Source organism: Cervus canadensis, chromosome 9 (genome assembly GCF_019320065.1).
Source record: "Cervus canadensis isolate Bull #8, Minnesota chromosome 9, ASM1932006v1, whole genome shotgun sequence".
Taxonomy (NCBI): domain Eukaryota; kingdom Metazoa; phylum Chordata; class Mammalia; order Artiodactyla; family Cervidae; genus Cervus; species Cervus canadensis.
This window is the reverse complement of record NC_057394.1, coordinates 32,890,915-32,911,785: the sequence shown is the minus strand read 5'-3', so window position 1 is coordinate 32,911,785 and position 20,871 is coordinate 32,890,915. Positions and strand designations below refer to the sequence as shown.

At 33.3% G+C, this 20,871-nt stretch overlaps 1 protein-coding gene across 16 annotated transcripts in view; it reads right to left on the bottom strand.

Annotated features, from left to right (window-relative positions):
* Positions 1-20,871, bottom strand: part of RBM26 (RNA binding motif protein 26) — a 79,748-nt gene that overhangs the window by 21,989 nt on the left and 36,888 nt on the right. For 9 of the 16 annotated variants that reach the window (XM_043477387.1, XM_043477378.1, XM_043477377.1 and 6 more), the window contains exons 10-18: positions 17,580-17,691; positions 16,310-16,469; positions 13,985-14,149; positions 13,165-13,296; positions 11,818-11,889; positions 5,479-5,604; positions 5,055-5,129; positions 3,952-4,119; positions 2,171-2,275 (exon numbers count right to left, since the gene is read on the bottom strand). In XM_043477387.1, the coding sequence (XP_043333322.1) occupies positions 2,171-2,275; positions 3,952-4,119; positions 5,055-5,129; positions 5,479-5,604; positions 11,818-11,889; positions 13,165-13,296; positions 13,985-14,149; positions 16,310-16,469; positions 17,580-17,691 (1,115 nt within the window). The remainder of the gene's footprint in view (positions 1-2,170; positions 2,276-3,951; positions 4,120-5,054; positions 5,130-5,478; positions 5,605-11,817; positions 11,890-13,164; positions 13,297-13,984; positions 14,150-16,309; positions 16,470-17,579; positions 17,692-20,871) is intronic. The other 7 variants (XM_043477392.1, XM_043477389.1, XM_043477391.1 and 4 more) reach the window with 3 other exon arrangements.

The following is a 20,871-nucleotide window of genomic DNA, read 5'->3' as shown; positions in this document are numbered from 1 at the left end:
GTCTCAAAATGCTCCTTAAAAAGGGGGTCCATGGACAAGTGAGTTTGAGCATTATTGAGTATTTAAATATGTACTTTGGGAGATACACAAATTATAAGCCTCTAGAAAACGATAAACAAAAAACATGTTTATCATAATCTCGTTCAAACTTATTGGGCCTCAGTAGCTTTTATCACTAATACCTATTAACAAAATACGGTACTGGTGTGGTGAATGAATACACTCTGGCAAATACTGCATTACTGAACATACTAATATTAGTTGTAAACTAAAGTTCGGCCATTATAAATGAAAAACAGAAGATGTCATTCAGTGTTTAGCTATACTATGATAAAGAACAAAAACATGAACTAATGATACAAAGAGTATTAGTAATAATGTTATTTATTAACTAAAATTATAGGCCAAAAAGTCACACCAACACAAGTATGAAATCTCCAGAATGGTAAAAACACAATTTCTACATTAACATGAAAGAAATTTATGATTTTCAAAACTTGTTATCTTAGGCAGGACACACAGACAACCATATCAATTTTCCAGAGAAGTAAAATATATGCAGGTTTAAGACTCCAACCTATGGCTTCCTATGACAGACAATACAGGGTCTGGAGATAAGAACAGTGACTGCTGAATGTTAAACTCTTTAATATCCGGATACCAGAACTCAATTAGATTTGTACTATGCAGAAAGTGAAGAAGAACTAAAGAGCCTCTTGATGAAATTGAAAGAACAGAGTGAAAAAGTTGGCTTAAAGCTCAACATTCAGAAAACTAAGATCATGGCATCCGGTCCCATCACTTCATGGCAAATAGTTAGGGAAACAGTGGAAACAGTGGCTGACTTTATTTTTGGGGGCTCCAAAATCACTGCACATGGTGATTGCAGCCATGAAATTAAAAGACACTTACTCCTTGGGAGGAAAGTTATGACCAACCTAGACAATATATTAAAAAGCAGAGACATTACTTTGCCAACAAAGGTCCGTCTAGTCAAGGCTATGGTTTTTCCAGTGGTCATGTATGGATGTGAGAGTTGGACTATAAAGAAAGCTGAGCACTGAAGAATTGATGCTTTTGAACTGTGGTGTTGGAGAAGACTCCTGAGAGTCTCTTGGACAGCAAGGAGATCCAACCAGTCCACCCTAAAAGAGATCAGTCGTGGGTGTTGATTGGAAGGACTGATGTTGAAGCTGAAACCCCAATACTTTGGCCACCTGATGCGAAGAGCTGACTCACTGGAAAAGACCCTGATGCTGGGAGGGACTGGGGCAGGAGGAGAAGGGGATGACAGAGGATGAGATGGTTGGATGCCATCACTGACTCAATGTACTGGGTTTGGGTGGACTCCAGGAGTTGGTGATGGACAGGGAGGCCTGGCGTGCTGCAGTTGATGGGGTCGAAAAAGAGTCAGACACAACTGAGCAACTGAACTGAACTGAACTGATGTTGGAAAAAGAAAATCAAGTTGCTAACAAATTTAGAAAAAAAGCATTATTTTCAGACTAAGCAGAAACAATAAGATACAAAAAATTTAATTGTGGCAACAATGATAAATACAGACAAGTACCAACTACACTAATGACATAAATGTTCCTTTACATCAAAATGTAATTCTTATTTTTAAACACCTTTCTGCTTTAGAAATTATCATGTATTAGAGATCAATTTTATTAGCTTTTTCTTATATAAATAATCATATAACTAAACTATAAGAAACTAATTTTTTCTCTTTTATAAATACCCACAGCACCATCTATAGGCAAAACTTAAGTAAGCTTGTTCATTGATGTTAATTCTACCACAGAAACTCTGATCCTTATAATAACTCAATGTAACATGTCTATATATGGACAGAACATCTCCATAAGAACACCTGAAAAGACTTTAATAGATTTTGGTTCCAGGAAAAAATCAAAAACAGAAAAGGAATAAAATATACTAGAAGTCAAGACACCAGCTGCCACCTTTCATTAAATACTTAAAAGAGATTTTTCTATTAGTTCTAAAAAAATTTGCTAATCTCTTCCTTCTTTCTTATATCAACTTCCAATATGTTTTCCAGAGACTGCCAAAGACTGCTGACCAGAATGAGAATATATTTCCAAATAAACATTCAAGACCACAACCGCTCGTCTTCAGTGTACTGTGTGGTTATGATGAAACATACCTCCAGCTGTAATTCTGTGTACTTTCTCCTAAGTTCAGTGACTTCTTCTCCAGCTTGCATCTTCTTATATAAATCCAGTTCTGTGTCAAGCAACTCTTTCTGCATCTAGAAAACAGTGATTAGTAATTCAGGTGACAATAATATCCTGCATTTAGATATATATACACACACACACACACACACTTTTTATAAGGAATGCTTTTTACGTATTCCTATTTAATCTATACATTTGTTCTCTATCTCCAGTCCTACCATCCTAATTCAAGCCATCAATCACCTCTGGTCTACACTAATGCAACAGGCTTCCTAACTTGTTCCTACTTACACTGATTTCCCTACAATTCATTTTCCATATGGAAGCCAGAGTGAGATTTCTATGGACTGACATGGAAGATTTTTCAGGAAATAACTGTGAAAAGGAAAACAAAAACTAAGGTGCAAATGAGGACTATACAGTACCCTTTCACGTAAGAAGGAAAACATACACACACATACCAAGAGGGAGGGAAGAGTGGGGAACAGAGTGCCAGGGATCAAACAGCAATGATCATCTATATAATCCTTTATTTATATTAACAGTGTAACTTTTGAATCATGCTAATTATTTATTTATTGAGAAAATAAAATTAGGGTAATTAAATTGAGAGTGAAACAGGAGAGAATTATGTCAATGGAGCCTCCTTCATGGTTATTACTGAGCAATTGCTAAAGATTATTTGAAATAACTTCAATTAGGGCTGTATAACCTTCATATCATCTGGAAATTAATTCTTCTATATTAAAGATATACTAAGATCCTCATATATTATGAAATAAAATAAATTTTAACAATAAAAATACAGGAAAATTAAATCAACAAGAATAAGGGGGAGGGGAACCCAAAATTGAATACATATAGAAATAGACCTAACTTTATCAAATTAATAACATAACCACACAAAAGGAAAAAAACAAAACTGTGATCCTATACCACAGTTTGATTCTATACTCTTAATGGAGTATATTGTGAGGCTGTAAAGAATGCAAACAAATTCTGAATTTTATATTTAGTTAGCTGATGGAAGTGGTATTGTTTTAGCAATTCTGGAACCATCTGAATGTGAAAGTGTATACTGTATTGATGTTAGTGGGAACAAGTTGTCATTATGGGAACAGGGAAATAGGTAGAAGAGAAAGAAACAAAGAACTCTGTGGTGTTAGATTAGAATCAGAAATATTAATATGAACTCATGATTACACACACACACACACACACACACACACACACCCCCCCCCCCCAAGTGTAAGTATTTGTAAGTCCATGGGTTTTTAAAAATCACTTACTGTCATCTGAAATTAAATTGCTCAATTTCTTATGTCTAATCGGTTAATCTACTTGAATTTCCTCCCACCATTCAATCAGTTCATTCTGTACAGTGACTCAAATTATTACTTCTGTTCATTAACATTTTATACCACCAAATACTTACAAAATAAAGCTTAAACTCCTGTCAAGCATTCAAGCACATATATTGTTTTGTCCTCAAGCTACTTTTTTAAGATTATCCATTACTATTCTCCTAATTATTGACTTTCTAGCTACAATGTACAGGATTCAAAAGATAAAATCAAGTTTGCTTATTTGTATTTATTAACTTATTAATTAATAGAGAAGGGGGAGAATGGTAGTATATGATCAAAGTTTGAACAAAGAATATTAACTAAAGAATGAATCTTAATGCAGTGTTTTAATTTTTTTTTGCACGCACATGCAGTATGAATAACAAAACAAACTGAAATACCTGAGTCTTAGTTTTTATACTTTTTGGAAGACAGCGTCCAGGAGAAGCAGCTTTGACCTCATCTTTCAACTTGGTAATATTTTTAGTCAAAACCTCTAAAGTTTTCATTATTTCTGCTTTATCTTCAGACTTCATTGCTTTGTTTTTCTCCAGTTTTGAAATTAACATCTGGCCAATTTTTAAAAACAAAAATATAAGACACATTTCTGCTACTACTTAGAAAGCAAACATAGCACTGTAAATATAAAAATAAATAACTACTACTTATAGCTTATGTATTCATGACAAGGCTTACAATCACCAAGACAGCAGAACAGCAGATTGGTGACACTATCTCAATTCAAGTCTTAATCTTGGTTTGCACTGTGAAGAACTATAGTACTGCTTAAGTCTCTTAGATATAAATTTCTTATGGGTATAAACTTTAAATTTAATTTAATCCCTGAAAAGTCATCAATTTGAAATAGCAATAATTTTACTTTCTAATCCATCTGTTGATATTACTGATTCTAAGTATTCACAGTCCAAAAGCAGTCTGAAACCCAGAAAGGATCACAGGAAAAGTTTTACAGCTTCCTTTCATATGAGATATTAGAAAAGTAGGATATTTAATTACCTCCTTTCTTTTGTTAGAGGGAACAGTAACTGTCTAGGCTAAGAACAATACGCTGGACGAAGATAAGAAGGAAGAAGATAAACATGGTAAGGAGTAGAAGACACCACACAATATAGATTCTATAGTATTATGGTATAATACTATAATCTATAGTATTATAGATTCTGAGTCAAGATGGTTTCAGTTTTTGGTGTAAAGCATTGTGATGTCTCTTTATCAAGTATATACAAATTTAAATCAGAAAAGAAATCATTTTAAGCCCAATGTTCAAAAGGTTGTGTATTTTTAAAATTTTAAAATCTTATAACTTTTATTATCAGACATAATTAAGAACTGACACCTAATTAAGTGTCATATCTACAGCGAAACTGTGGCGTCTTCTACTCCCTATGACCATGTTTATCTTCTTCCTTGCTATGTCGAGCATACTGTACTTAGCCGAGCCAGATACTGTTCCCTCTGACAAATCTAACTTTAATTATTTTACCTTCTGTGTTTCAATGTGCTTTTCTAAAATTTCTTGTTTCCTTTTCCTTACATCTTGCTGAAGTTTCAATGCCTCCTAGAGAAGGGATCAAAAATAGTATTAGAAAAATTACTTTTCAAAAAAAACTCCACAATTACTTTAGAAGACAGAACTGTGCTCTAAATGAGATTGTGGCAAGAAGCTTGGAAACAAAAATAAATGCAAATTTTTCCTATGTAAAGCTTAAACAGTATGCAAGTTTCAAAGATTAATCAGGAGAGCCTTTCATTACAAGAAGAAAATTAATATTTACTAATATACTATGGAAAACAAAAGTTCAGTGGCAGCCAACATATATACCTTTATCTCTATTTTATGAAAAAACACATACATGCAGAAAAAGCTTCCCTATATGCAAATACTGTGCACTACTAACTATACTTACCTGCTTTTTTTTCTGTGCTTCATTATTATCAACTGCAGAAGTGGAAACAAGTAAGGTTTTTTGTGCAGCCTTCAAAGCAGCTGGATTATACACCGTTTTTGTTAGGCCAGTAGATGTAGACAACACCTACCAATACAAATTCAATTTCTCAAAAAATGTATCAAGTAGTCATGATCTCCTGAGTCCTATTTCCTTCAAAACTCAACTTTAAAGCACTCCTGTCAAAATTTCGCACACTGAACTAAAAGTACTTATATAGTTACAGTAACTAAGTCACACTTAGCATCTTGAAAGGAAGGGTATGAGTGGGGGATACGCTACAAAGTGAAAAAATTTTAAAGTAATATCATATACCTTCAGGAAAAAAGCAAAAAACAAACATATAAAAACTTCAAATTAATAAACACTGGTGGTATTACTGTAACACTGATAATAAAATATTAGTTGCTGAACACATTACTAGTATTCCTAGTGACTAAGGAGAAACTGTACACAAGAGCACAGTAGAGGAGGAATTATGTCCTGAAAATAATTTAAAATGATCATTTATAATTGACATTTCTGACATTAACCTTATTGCTTTGTCTTCTCCGTTTCTTTGCTAGCATTAGCATTACTCCTTTTACTTTAAGGGACCTTATTCCCTTTAATTCAGCTCAGATTTAGCACAACCATTCAAGATCTCTGCAAAGTCCTAATCACTTATTTCTTCTACCTAGGTTCCTCTGTGAAATAATATTCCTATTAAAATATTTAGTAAAAATGACCTGATGATACTTTAATTTATATTTCTCTCTCGATCTCTTCCCTGTCCTTACTGTAAGAGCCCTGAAACATAAACCATGTCTTTCTCTTCTTTGTGCTTCTTCCAGTATCTAAACCTTGCTACCAACTAATTATGAAACCATGGGTGAGTTCAGGAACCTTGAAAGTTCAACCTGATGGTGTCTAATGTCCTCATAAACCCAAAGATTCGTTCCATGAGGCTAAGGATTTTTTTTTAACATGGCTCACTGCTGTATCTTCAGTGCCTAGAACAGTGTCAGACACAAAGCAAGTACTCGATAAACACTTTTGCACTAAATTAAAATGAAGTGATGGTAGATCAGAGTGAACAATCTTTTCCTCACAAAAGTCAATTCAAGAAAATTAAAGTGTACAGGCTGCCTTTCTTATCTTCCAAAAGAAACAGAAAGTTGTAGGTTCCAGAGAGTGGTTGATCACTGTAGAGATCCCTTCAAAGAGATCTATGAATGCCATGAAACCTAAACATGAAACCATGTGTGAGAGAGTGTAACTTTCCAGAGGAAAAAACACAGCTTCCAAAGTCATGACTTAAAAGAAGTTAGAAGAATTATGTAAGTAGAAGAGGATCAATGAGAAAGCGAGTCCTATTTTCTGACTACTAAAATATAAATAATCACATTTAACAGAAAAGTAGCAATCTTGACATGACTGACTTTCTAATATTTTATCATGAAATTAGATTAGGGAACATCACAAAGCTTAAGCAACTCATCACTATTGTAAGTATTCAAGAATGTCACAGCTTCAAAATGAAAGAAAAAAAAAATCTAGAATACTGTAATTATACTACCTCCATACAACACAACTGATGTTTAAAAATAAAGGATTTTTACAGTAGTTGATAAGTTCAAAATTTGATAATTTTCCTCAGTAATGAAAACACTCAAGGTATCACTAACAAATATGAAATGGCTGCATTCAGTAAAATACAAAATGGACATGGACCTAGTTCACAGTCTAACTTGTCACTATTCTATCATGCTACCTTACCACACTATGCAATGTCAAACTGTATCAAAATGTAAGGGTGAGACAAACATTGTATAAGGGGAGAAACACAAGATGATCTGCTGAAGCAAAAGTTGGAGTGTTTCATAAACCATCTTCATCATGATGGTTCTATAACAATTGAAAGGCTGTGACCCAAAAAGATTTCTATATTCAAATAAACTTGGAAACAATATTACTATTTTGTCCTTTCAAACGGTATATTATCGTAAGAGCTGTGAGAAAGCCAGAAGTAAAGAAATCCATATAATTTAACTCAGCATTTCTCCAATTTCAAGGGGTAGAGAATTCTTCCTTTCAAAGTGTTGTTATTAATATCAGATATCAGACTAAGGTGTACTGTTTCAGGGTTAATAAAAGCATCTGACAACAAGAAGATTTCTGTATTCCTGTATCACTTCCTTCTTTTGTCCAGGAACTTCCTTCTGTAAAAACAGAACATGAGCTAACGTATTTCACCAAGTTTAAGACACCATTTAATATAACCCTACTAAAGGAAAAGGCTGTCAGTTGTAACCATAAACATCAACAACTATAAGATACAGCCCAATTTCAGAAGTGCAAAAATGTGAAAATAAAATGTGTTACAAACAGTGAACTATATGATTACAAATGTTGCTCACTATCTGAAGCTATTTGGTTTCAGAGTTAAGATAGTAAGCGTTTGAATAACAAAAAATACTTGCATTTTTCAAAAGATAAAGATAGACTTGTGACAAAAGGAAATCTGTTAAAAATGAAACCAGTGGAGGGAAGTAACAAACCCAACAGAAAAGATGATGCTACAGTTCTAAGAATATAATCAAAACATAGTAGCCTTTCTAAACAACCACATCTCTCTTTTCAAAAGGGTTTCTGCATATGCCATATTTTTACATATTGACTTTATTTCCAGTAACCTTACTGCATTCACTTATTAATTCAAGTTGTTTGTGAATCCTTTTGGATTTTCTACATATGTAATCACATCATCTATGAGTAAACATAGTTCTGTTTCTCCCTTTTCAACATTTATGCCATTTATTTTACTGCTTTATTATAATGGTTAGGCCCTACACTACAGGGAAAAAGTGACAGGAGTGGACATCCTTTATTCTTCCTGACTTTGGGGGAATGTATTCAGTATTTCACCATTAACAAATAATGTTAGCTGTAGGGTTTTTTCGTGGTTTTTTTGCAGATATACTTTGTCAAAACTAAGGAAATTTCTATTACTAATTTCCAAAATGTGTAATGTGACTAATTTTATCACGTTTTTTTCCTACTGAAATAATCACATGGGATCCAGTTCCCCTCCCTTCATTATCTACCCCATTTCTCCTCTCAATCTTTCATTTTGTTAATATGGTGAAATAAACTGATTTTCAAATGCTAAATCAACCTTGCATTTCTGGAATAAATGCTACCTGGTCAAGATGTATTCTTTCTAATACCACTGCACATTTGCTAACGTCGTATTTAGGACCTTTGTGTTTATGTTCATGAAATATTGGCTTATAATTTTCCTTTCTTGTAACACACTTGTCAGGTCTGTTAGCAAAGCTTTTGTTGAATTCATAAGATGAGTTGAAAAGTATCACAGCCTTTGTTATTGAAATATATACATCACTAATACCTCTTACTTTCAAGATAAAAGCCAATTCTTCAACAAAATAGAGGTTATAATCTATTAACACCTCCTTATTCATTTCCTATATAAAATATTACAAGCCATGACTATTATTAGTACTTATAAAAAAAAGGAAAAACAGATTTTTCTCATGGATAAAAATGGGGGAAAAAAGTATTTTGTAAAAATGATTTACTGCAAAAGAAGGTTATTACAAATTAAGTCATCCAAGTATCATTTTTTAATAACTGGTGCCAAGTTAAAATCAAACACAAAAGAAACACAGTTAAGATGACTCAAAGTCACACTCAATAAGCTAGTTCTCACATGTTTCTAAAGCAGATGCCAATTTTATTCTTCATAAATCTCTCTACAGTAAGCTGAGGCATTCAAGCATCATTTTATTGATCACTCTATTCAAATAATACCTACTTAACAGCTACTATAGTATCTTAATATTTAGCAGCAAAAATCAGGTTTTAAGTTTCCTCTTTCTTAGCCCTCTCACATGAAACCTTAGAATAACAAAGAACCACTAAAGGGTTTATTGGCTATTACAAGAGGTAGGGGATAAAATTTTATATTTGTGCACTTATTTGCCTTAACAATGACAGAAATTACTGTTTAGATACAAGGTTTGAGTTTTTGCCTGCTTTCAATTTTTAAAAAATTTAAATAACATTTGATGAATATTCTCCTACTCTTCCCTAAGACTTCTCTGCTATCACTAAGCTCTAAGGACTATTACGCAAAATCCCTACTGACTAGGGAAAAGAAATAACCAAGAATAAGCAAAAACAAAATGCTATTCTGTAAACAGGTTCACTGAAGACTGGAAGTTACATACTGGTAAATAATTGCTTTCCTTAGAAGATTCATTACAATCTTAACTGAGTAATTTTCTTTCATAAATAGCCCACTACCATTAGTGATTTTTCGTAAGTTAATGCTAACTATATTAGCAAATTTATACTATCAATTCCAAATCTGTACATTTTTTATCTAAAGCTATACAAACATGTTAAAAAATAATGATAACAAGTAGGAAAACATAGTACAAAAGTTTTGTAAAAGTTGTAATTAGTATGCTTTAATTTCAGAGTACAAATCTTAACACAACAGATCCTAAACATAATCAGGGTTGTAGACCTCTCCAGAATTGCTTAGTACTATACTAAGGGTAACGATCCTTTATTGTTGTGTTATTCCTTAGTTACTTATTATCAAAGAGGATAAAAATAATCAAAGTAAATATTCAGACACTGTTAAATTTAGTAGCATAGACTAAGCCACACAGAATCAGGTGGGGGCAGGGGGGCATATATGGAAAAATCTGGAGGTTTCACAGTAGAGGTTAGAGATTTTCAATTTTTAAAAGAATGACTAGAACTAGAATTATGTTAGGCAGAGGGAAATACGCTCCAGAAAAACCACCACCAAAAAGAAGAAAAAAGAGGCAGGAAATAGCAAGAGACAATAAGCAGAAAAGGGCTTATTAGGGTAGAAAGGAAGACCTAAAGCAGAGGTGAAAGAACCAGAATAATTGAGGTATGATGAGTTATTAATCCAACAAGTCATTTAGCTGAGAAAATTACTGTAAGTTTCTATAAGGAGTTACAGAGAGTCTAAGGGTAGGATGGTGGCAGTGTAATCAGAGGCGGTGCCAGCCCAGAGGTCAGGGAACTGAAGGTGGCAGAGACCTACAAACACAAGCGGATGACTCTAAAGCTTCTAGACTGCACAACACGAAAATGATGCCATCACTTCCAGAGGTGGGTGGCTAGGAGAAGATATTAATTTACATAGGAAATAATGAATCATTTTAGGCATTTTATGCCTGAAGTAATGCTGAGATACCCAAGAGGAAAATTTGATATTCAGAATGAGATTCATATTCAAATTTCTAGAACTGACAAAATTTAACACAGTAAATATGGAAATAATATACTGAAGAACCAGTGAAGAGAGCAGGTCAGCTATTTCATGAGACGTTCTAATTATCTATAATGTCAATTTCCTCTGTAATCTTCATAATGGAAAGAGCCAAGGACTAGAAATAGAAGATCCAGATTCCAGTCTTAGCTCAGTAACTCACAGTGTATAGGTCAACCATAAAGTTTGCAGGGCCTTACCTTCCTTTAAGGTGAGGATAAAGAAATAAGAAAGATTATCTAATTCTAATATTCTGTGATTTCATATACCTCAAAAAAAGACTAAAGATCAGGGCCATTCACTCACACCGAAACAAAAAAATAATTTATCTACACAGAACTATAAGACAGGTCCAAAAATGCTCTTAATTTAGTCAGCATTTGCTCCCCTCATTTGAGAAAAAAATGACTAACTGTATTGTCACGCTATACACAATAGCTGTTGTCATAAACAAACCTATTTATACCATTCTTTCCAATTTACAAAATACTCTTAAATAATATTTTATTTAATCCTCATAAAACCTCACGAGAAAGACAAATATAACCATCACCACTTACTGATGAGGAAAACGGTTCAGAAAGATTAAGTGCACTGCCCAAAGACATGCAGTTAGTAAGTGAAGAGCCAGACTCAAACTCAGGTAAAGTTCCTAATTCATGGCCCTTTCTATAAGGTTATCAGAGGTTTAAAATTAAAATGCACAATTTCTCTAAAGAAAAAATAGTAAGTGAAAAAAACAAAAAGAATGGAGCATAAGGAAATACAGTGAGCGGCAAGTATTAAAATGCTGATGCAAAAAGTAAAAAGAGGTAGGCAAATATTTTTCTTTTTCAGCAAATGGAAAGCAAAAAGTTAGGAATAAAAGATACAGATACTATTAAGAAGCAAGAGTTTGTAACTATGAAAAAAATTAAAAAATTAAGATGCCACCTGAAAACATTTATGAAGCCAAGACACACACATCATGCTATTCTTCTTACCTTTTCAGTTGCTGAAACAGATGGCTTTGATACAAAACCCAACCTGTCCTTCACAGATAACTTAGTTACATTCTAAAAAAATTAAAATGGACATATTCAGTGTTTCCCCAAACATATATAAGTCTGTAGGGATTTTGAACATTCTCATTCTACTAACATATCCTGACTATAAGTACACTGATATTAATAACAAAAACTTGGGCCATTTGCAAAGACAGAGACAGAAAGAAAATGTGTTTGGAAAAATAAACAGTATACGGTATTACTCAATCATGGAAAATGATTATATAAATTATTTAAATAATTTTAAAATTATTGTGCCTGTCACATAGGCAGGTGGTTTGCTAAAGTCCCCTTCACTGATACAGAATCATAAATTCTTAGAATCCTATATTGACAAGTAGAAAGTTTGCACATTCTAAATATTAGAGTAGTTAAAAATGCGCCTGCTTCTTGAGCCTAAAACAAATGCCATTCTTTCCTATAGTATGTTTGTTTTATGGCCAGTATACACAGTATTCGGTGATGATTTGAGATAGCAGGATTGGAGGGTTGTTTGTTTGTTTTTTAGTACCTAATAATTCACTAATTTACATTCTGCGTGTTTTTATAAAATCTCAATGTCTTCATTTACTCTTCAGGAATAATTTGCGAAGACTATTTTAATAAGGTGGCATCCATTAGCTAAGTAGGATACTACATTCTAACTATCTTACACAGCAAATGCTGAAACATCTATAGACAAAAGAAAGTTAAGTTTCAGAGACTGAGGGTGTGGAAACAAGAAACTGCCACTCAAGTGTGGAAGGGAGTGGGAAGGGAATGACATATGGAGAAGAGAACCTGAGAATCAGGAATAAGTGATGCAAAGTTCTAAGAGAGCTGCATTAAGTAACTTGAAGCTTTAAGCCTTCCCTTCCCAAAAGCTTTCAGTTCAGTCTACTGCATAATTATGTCTGGAACAGGAGTCTAATGAAGTAAAAGATGACAGGAAAAATAAGATTTAATGTACTAAAACTTTACTTTTTAGGCAGTTTTGCTAGAAAGTGTCTCCTCTATGAAGTGAAAAAGAACTCTTTCTCATAAATAAGTATTAGCTAGAGAAAAGAATTTAAGATTCAAATACTACAGGAAAAGTAGTCTGTAAAATGTTATGGTAATGGTAAAAAAAAATTTATTACAGGTGCTGTTCAAATACATACAGACTATATTTCTGTATAAATGTATATATATACACACACACACACACACACACACATATACAATTAACTAAAATTCAGATAACCAAGGGAAACTAATAGACTGAGAACCTATCATGTGACAGGCACAATAAGACTTTTCATTTACCTGAGGAAGGTCTGAACTGGCACTCTGGGCTTCTGCTGGCTCAATAGTACTTGAAGGTACTGGACCCAACCGCTCTTTGACTGACTGCTTCACAACAGGCAAAATGGGCTGCTGAACTAAAGGCTGCATTACCTCAGAACAAGAAAAAAATGTTAAACAAGCTGATTAGTTCATGAGCAGGGAGAGTAACCTTCATTATTCTGTACTAAGTTGCCCATGCAGACAGTTTTAAAAGTGCAGCTTATAATCAAAACCTAACCACCTGCCAAATTCCTTCCTTCATACAAGTTCCCCATACATGTCTACAGATACAAAAAAATATTTATAAAGTAGAGGAAAAAATAAAAATCTACCCTTCAGTATCTTTTGTCTCTCTTTAATTAACAGAAGAAAGCTAAATAGAAAAACAAGCTGCTATAGTACACTTCTACAAGCAATTAAACTTTATATATTGATTGACTTCCTGATTAAAGGAAAGAAAAAGATAAAAAAGGAAAAGGGAAGGATGGATTTCCAATATGAACTCATATATGAGTTTCTAGAATACATACAGGTACTACATACTGGAGTATCTCCCACTTTAAGGGATGGTTCTATATTTTATATGTATCATCTTATGACTTTCTAAACTAGGGATGAATGTAATAACAAAATGAAACAGCAGGTTAGAGAAATTAAGTAACTTGCTCAAGCCTACATACAGTTGAGACAGGATCTGAACTCAAGTCTACCTGACTGCATGCCTCTGCTTTTAAAAAACACTATGCCAAATGCTTAATTTCTTATGAAAGCATTAATTTCACACAGATTTCTCTCTTACCTTTGGAGAAGTAGTTTGCAACTGCTGGGTGCTTCCTTCTCTGTGCCAGTAAACTTTAATAAATCGATTATTTAGCACTGCTTCTGTACTTGATATCGCTTTCTTTGCTTCTTCGTATGTTGCAAATTGGATAAGGGCACCTTCAGGATCCCCATTATAGGCAACCTAAGATTTAAAATATTAAGCACAGCGAATGTGCAAATGAATCAGTTGCTTTATAAAGTAAAATGCCCCAGGAAATGAAATACTGGTCCTTCCAAGTTACAGTCTATCTTTACACTACCTTGTATCGAGATTATTACCAGAGTCTACTTTCACTCCAGAAGAAATGGTCCAACTGTGGACCACTCAGAGTAGAATCAGCCTCCTCTAGATAACATTTAAGAGAGAATGCTCATTGCACAAAGGTTATATACAAGCATTCAAAATGTTTCATTTCTTACCCCAATATTAATGCTATAAGAAATAATCCTTATGTCAGTGAGTGATGTAGAGTCAAAAGAAGGCAGTAAACTATTTTGAAAGGAATGATCTCTAACTAAAAATTACAGAAAAATCCATCTGTAACATTTTCCAAACTGGTTAATTCTCACAAAAATAATTCCAAGAGCACACACAAAAAAATCTTAGGTGGGGGAGAGGGGAAATCTACAAAACAATAGCAACGATCATATTTTACACATAAGAAAACTAAGACTCAAAAAGTATGCGCTTCTTTAGACCCATACAATGAGTAAGTAGTATTATCAGACCCAAGGCTGCTTAGTATTCACTAACACCAGCACTTTCAAAGTGTGTTCCATAAACTACTGGGGAGGCAAAGCAGTACAAAATAGGAATTAAGCACACGGACCCTGAATCAAACAACCTGGTTCTGGACAACAATACTACCCACTCTGTAGTTGTTAAGAATTAAACAGTAATTCATACAAAATGGTGGGATGGGGATTGTACACGGGGCGGGTGGTGGTGGGGTGTTCAATTAGGATAAAGCTATAGGGTTTTTTGAAACTAACTTTTCAAAAATAAATATTTTATAAATAATAAGGCAAATGCGATACAGATACAGCAAAAGGACCTGTATGGAGATAACAATCTCAATATTAACTGAAGAAGTACAAATTGAAACAATATAAATTAAAGAAAAAAACTGAAGTAATAGTGAGATACTCAGCTTTAAATTTCTTTAAATTTAATATTACTAATGTAGTTAACTGGGTAAGGAAAATAATTTTTCAAAGTCTATATCTACATGTGGTAGATCAAACTGAACTGCCATAAAAAGATATTTAGAGATAGTCCAGATAACATTAAATTACTACAGGGTAATATGTATACTAGGGACCCACAACAAGGACCCACATACTTTTAAATACATATATATTTTTAAGCCTGCATACTAATTTATTGGTAGATACAGAAACACAAAACAAAAAATCCAAAATAACACGTGGTAAGCTGTTACTAATAATGTAATAATATCATGCAGATGCATGAGGAAAGAAGAGACAAAGAGCTGAAAATATTTTCTTTAAATCTGTAGAAATCTCTACTAACTGACCCTAAGCAAGCATGCATTTTCTCATCTATTACTTAATAATATTCCTTTTTAAAGGGCAACACCACAGAATTTTCCAAAATACCAACTTAAGCTGTACTCTCTAACATCTATTCTTATCAGATTATGGGAAATAATTATTTTAGTTGAAAAGAATGCCATACAAACTGGAAAAGAAGCCCAACATAATTTCAACACTTTCAACATATCACATAATATAAACTCAATACAAAGTAATCTCACAAATAACATATACCTAAGCCAAGGTCTAATTTTAGGTGAAATCAAATACAAATTACAGATATTTATCTTAAAAGACATTCAAAAGCAGTAGAGGAAAAAATAAATGTTTAAACTAATTAGGTATTTGGGCCCGCAAAGTATCTGTTAGATATGTCCCACCTTAGAGGCAGCAAAAATAAATGTGACTAAAGCATTCTGCTAAAGTGAAACTAAGGAAATGAAAACTTTGGTAAGATTAGACTTTACCACTGTGGCTATTTAACTTTGCTGTAATTTTACGATAACTTCTATTAGATAAAAAGTATATAGTATGATCAATCAAGCCTCTTGCCTTTTCAAAGTAAATATGTTATTCTAAATCACATTTTTCTAAAATACAACGTTTCATTTCATATCCAATTTTCTAAATTTAGAATATTACCAAAATTTCCATAATATTTTCTTCTAAAAGTATTTCTTTTTACTATATTAAGATTTCCTCTCTAAATTAAGCAAAGACAACAGAATCACTTCATAGCTCTTACCTGCAAGTTAACCAAGGTTCCAAATCGACTAAAATGCTCATTAAGTTTGCTGATATTATTTAATTCTGGAGGAACTTTCCTAAGTTCAAGTTTCGTATTTTCATTTCCAAACTGAACCTTTTTCTGGAAGCCTGGGCTGTTTGTTCTATTAAAATTTGGTCTGTAACAAAAATCAAGTTAATTAATACATTCATTTACAAATCCTGATCCTTATCAAGTACAAAGGAATAAAGTTTTGCAACTTAAGTTCAATTTTCTTTTCAAAATTGAAATTGCTAGTTGACAAAGGAAATTTATACCTTTTTCCTTAAAAAATGAAGTTTCCAAATAAGTAGTGTTCATATCTTTCACAGAAGCCAAGTGAGAAGGGTTCTTCCAGATCATTTGTCCCTCCCCACTTCTATTCTACACCTACTTAAAATTTTCAGCAGGAAAGGTCTACCCTCTTTCAGTCAATTTGCCTATATAACCATTTCACCATTTGCACCATTTCAGCAAAAGCTAACTTATCGAAATAATCCCTATTTTTAAATACTAATTAAAAGTAAGAAATCACTGTCTCGATCTCTTTCCAATTAAAACAAAATGTGGGGAACAATAGACTATACGCTTGACACTTGAAGAAACGGGGGCAAAACTGTGGCCCAGAGAGGTTATAATTCTTGCCTTAAATCAGAGAATTAAAGGCAAAGCCAGAACTATATATTATCCATTAATAAACATACGTTAAAGCTCTAAAAGTGTAATCCTAGTCTTTCCTCAAACATGCTAAACTGTAAATGAATCATCAAACACATACACTAACATTCTGATTCTTTACCTGCTTCTCTGAAGCCCTTCCTCAACAACTTCAGTGCCCATCCTATCTCCCCTGCCCCCACCAAAGACTGCTTTCTAACTCTTAATAGGAATCGCCCACATGCTAAAGCCTCCTCCCATTTCTTACCTAATAGCAGGCTCATGACTATACCTTAAATAGCTAGTATTCAACAACATCTCTAAGTTAAGGGTTGGGTTTTTGGGGGTAGGTGGGTACAAACAGGAAAAACAACGGGCTAACCACCAGACCATTTCTATAAGCAAGTACCTTCCAAGTACCAGACAACTAACATACACACTTTTAGAAAACAGATACTATATACTTTAGTTGGGGACTCCCTACAGAATAAATTTTACTTTGGAAGAGACCACTATTACTGCCACAATAATACTGCAATGATTCTAAAAATCACTGCACAATAAAATTCCTCAATTTCCCCTGCCAGCTTACTTATCAAACCAAGTCTTCTTTGTAGGAACTCCAGGCTCCCCAGAACCAATGGTTCTTTTCCTTGACTCTGAATCCACTACTATCCTCATACTGCTTTTATTAGGAGGCTTTTCTGTTTGAAACAAAAGAAAAGAAAGCAAAGATTAATATTTTCTGTTAATCATAGCCACATTCTTAAATTTACATTAAAAACAAAGTTCTGGCTTTTTGTCCAAATATACATTTTAGAAGAAACAGAAAAAAATGTACATCTAAATACAGTAATCTAAGGGATTTTAATTTATTTTGAATTCCTTTCACACTTAAATGAAGAAGAATCAGTAATTCTCGTATGTCAAATTAATAATAAACAAATCATCTTGGGACTCTAATTTTATAGTTTTGAAATCAAATGCACAACCTATAAGATTCAAAATTTAACACTAGTGCAATGACCTTAAGAATCAACAACTTCGAATTGCGACTGAAATGAGCTGCTTATTTAAACATCAGCAAATTAACATAATAAAATTATGTTAAATTTTAAAAGGTAAAGATTCAAAAGATTGAAATGCATTGCAAAAGAACTGTAAACATGTACTTTCAATATTTTACACACTTTTAAGAGTTTGACAAACACAACTACATTTAACCTGTTATTCCCAAATGATGCCAAAGTTCAAAACTTGCTAACCTTAGTCCACATAGAAAAAAATGTATATTTAAAATTCCTTTTTAGAAAGGAACTGAATAAATTGGTTATTTAAATCCTTTTCTGAGTATCTCTAAACACATGTAACCAAAAGAATTCTGGATCTGTTTCAGCACAGTCTTTCTCACGGCTACCACTATAATCCCCAAGCAGGTCTTCCTACCAAATCGATTCTTCCTCTCCATGAATCAAAGTATCATCCGCCCAATTATCCAAAAGCAGAAACCTGGTGTCTTTCATTTCACTCTCTCCATTAGCCCCATTCTAAGTCCCCAAATCAGTAAGTTACAGGTGTTGTCAATTCTCTCCACTGAACTTAAATCTCTTACTTCCCAGCGTTACTACCCTAGTCTAGCTACCATCACCTCTTCTACAATTTTTCAAACGCCTGTGAGTGACCTCCTATTCCCTCCGACATTCCTCACACCCTCTGTCCTAATCAAAAAGATCTTCTGGAAGTTTCACAAAAGTATCACCAGGCTATGTGTGCTTTATCAACCCCCTTTTTCTGACTAACTCTGACTTATCCTGTATCTCTTCAGCATATCAGGTAGAAATATCCAGCATCTGGTATTGCAGGCATTCACAGGACAAATTGTATTTTCTTTGCCCAGTGGTATCTTCACAGGACCAGTTTTGCAACAGAATTTCTGGCCTTATTGCTGCCTCTCAAACATGTTCGTTCACTAGCCTTTTTATAAAGTCTTTAAGCTACCCAATATCCTTTTCTACTTTAACATGTTCTTTATCTGAAGGTTCATTAAGAAAGACAATGATGTATTTGCTTCAATTCATCTGTATTCTCTCACTCATATTCTCTTTCATTATTATTTATTTAAAAGAGAGGGTGTTAATAAACACACAGAAGCAAGTTCCTCTTGATATACAATTAGCAAATGTGTCTTTTAGTTCCATGTATTCTGTTTTCCCCCAATATCTTTTTAATAAATTGTTTTTCTGCTTAAAATTTTCAGCACTAGTTTTGTTGATGAAAACTACTGAGCCCTTCTTCCTACCTATCTATATCCAATCAAGAGTGTCTAGCAAGTTTTCCACTGTCTTAGAATCTAGAATGAACAATTATCAGGTCTCGAGGTCACTTTTTTAGTAATTCCAAGGCAGCAAAAGGCCTAAAGTTTTGTCATTTGCTTAATAACAATAATTTCCTATGATGCTTTAAGTACGAAGCATAAAAATAGTTTGCACATAATAGTCTGTGGCAAATTTAAATGAGGCCATCTGCAGGCTATTATAAATGTATAATAATTATGTAATGAACAATATTATAAACTTTTAATTATGTATAGCTCACAATCCAGGCCAGTAAATTTCAAACTAAATAGGCAATAGCTGAGAACATTTTGGGGGGAAAAAGACTGAAAAAGATAAGGAAATAGAAGTATAGGTAACCCTCAGTTTAAATGGTTTGCTAAATCAGGTGCTTGGTACATAAAAACAATTTATGGAGAATATATTCCTGAACCAGCTTACAAAAACAGTACACAAAATATCTAAAGAATAGTACTAAAATAATCACTATGTATAATGATTCTGTGAGAAAAGGCATTCAAATTTCTAAGTAGGCATACCAGACATTTATATCTCAGCGAGCCATTTCCTGAAACTTCTAACTATAGGCATGTGGAGCTGAAATTACCATAATTCCAACTTCTACATGGTTAAGATTTATGTGCAAGGGATTTGATCCTTCTGTCTTCCCTCAATCACCACCAACAATAAAAAAAACTGCCCAAGATTTGGGATGGGTCCAATATTGATCTATAGTGGAAAACTGTAACGTGAGAAAGAGGTGATTTGATGCTTCAGAGGTTCTAGTAAGAGGAAAGAATACTGGTATAATTAAAGAAAATGAGTGCTAAGTCATGACCGAAAGAAGGAAGTGGTTTTTCTCCGAACTAGTCAGGTAGGAGACACTCAGGCTGAGTCAATATTAATACAATGAACAGCCACAATCTTAACTGGCTACTTTTCAATTACAAGCCATCTTATAACTCTTACATAAAAATTGTTAAGAAATCTCTTTTTCTGTTGTTGTTCTTAACAAAAGTCATTAGAATGCCTTTAGGAGACTTTTTGTTGGGGAAAACGGGCATTTACATGAAATGTTGTCCTGTGACCTAACAGGATATAAATATAAATTAAAATGTTCATCACTCCATCACAAAAAGTTCTCTGAACACTCAAGACAGATGTTCAGAATCTGACAGTTTCTGATGAACAAATAAAAAAGTGCAAAGCATAAGTAAACAAATTTACTAAACTACATTAGGTATGGTATTAGGTATAAAATATTATAAGCAAATCAACATCAAATTCTAATATGTCAAAGCAAACAAAAATAAAATATATATCAAATATTAAGTCTGCACAGCTCATTTCATTTTCTAAACTATGAAAGAATGTATCTTTATGAATTAAAGCATTATTCTTAAGACTTTAAATGAACCAATTAAGACTGCAAATGAGAGAATATACCTCCCAAAAGCTAGAAAATTATTTCTTTGGGGAAATTCCTTTCCCTACGGATGACAGAGTAAAACATCACCAATACTACAAATAGGGTACCACATATTACCTTTT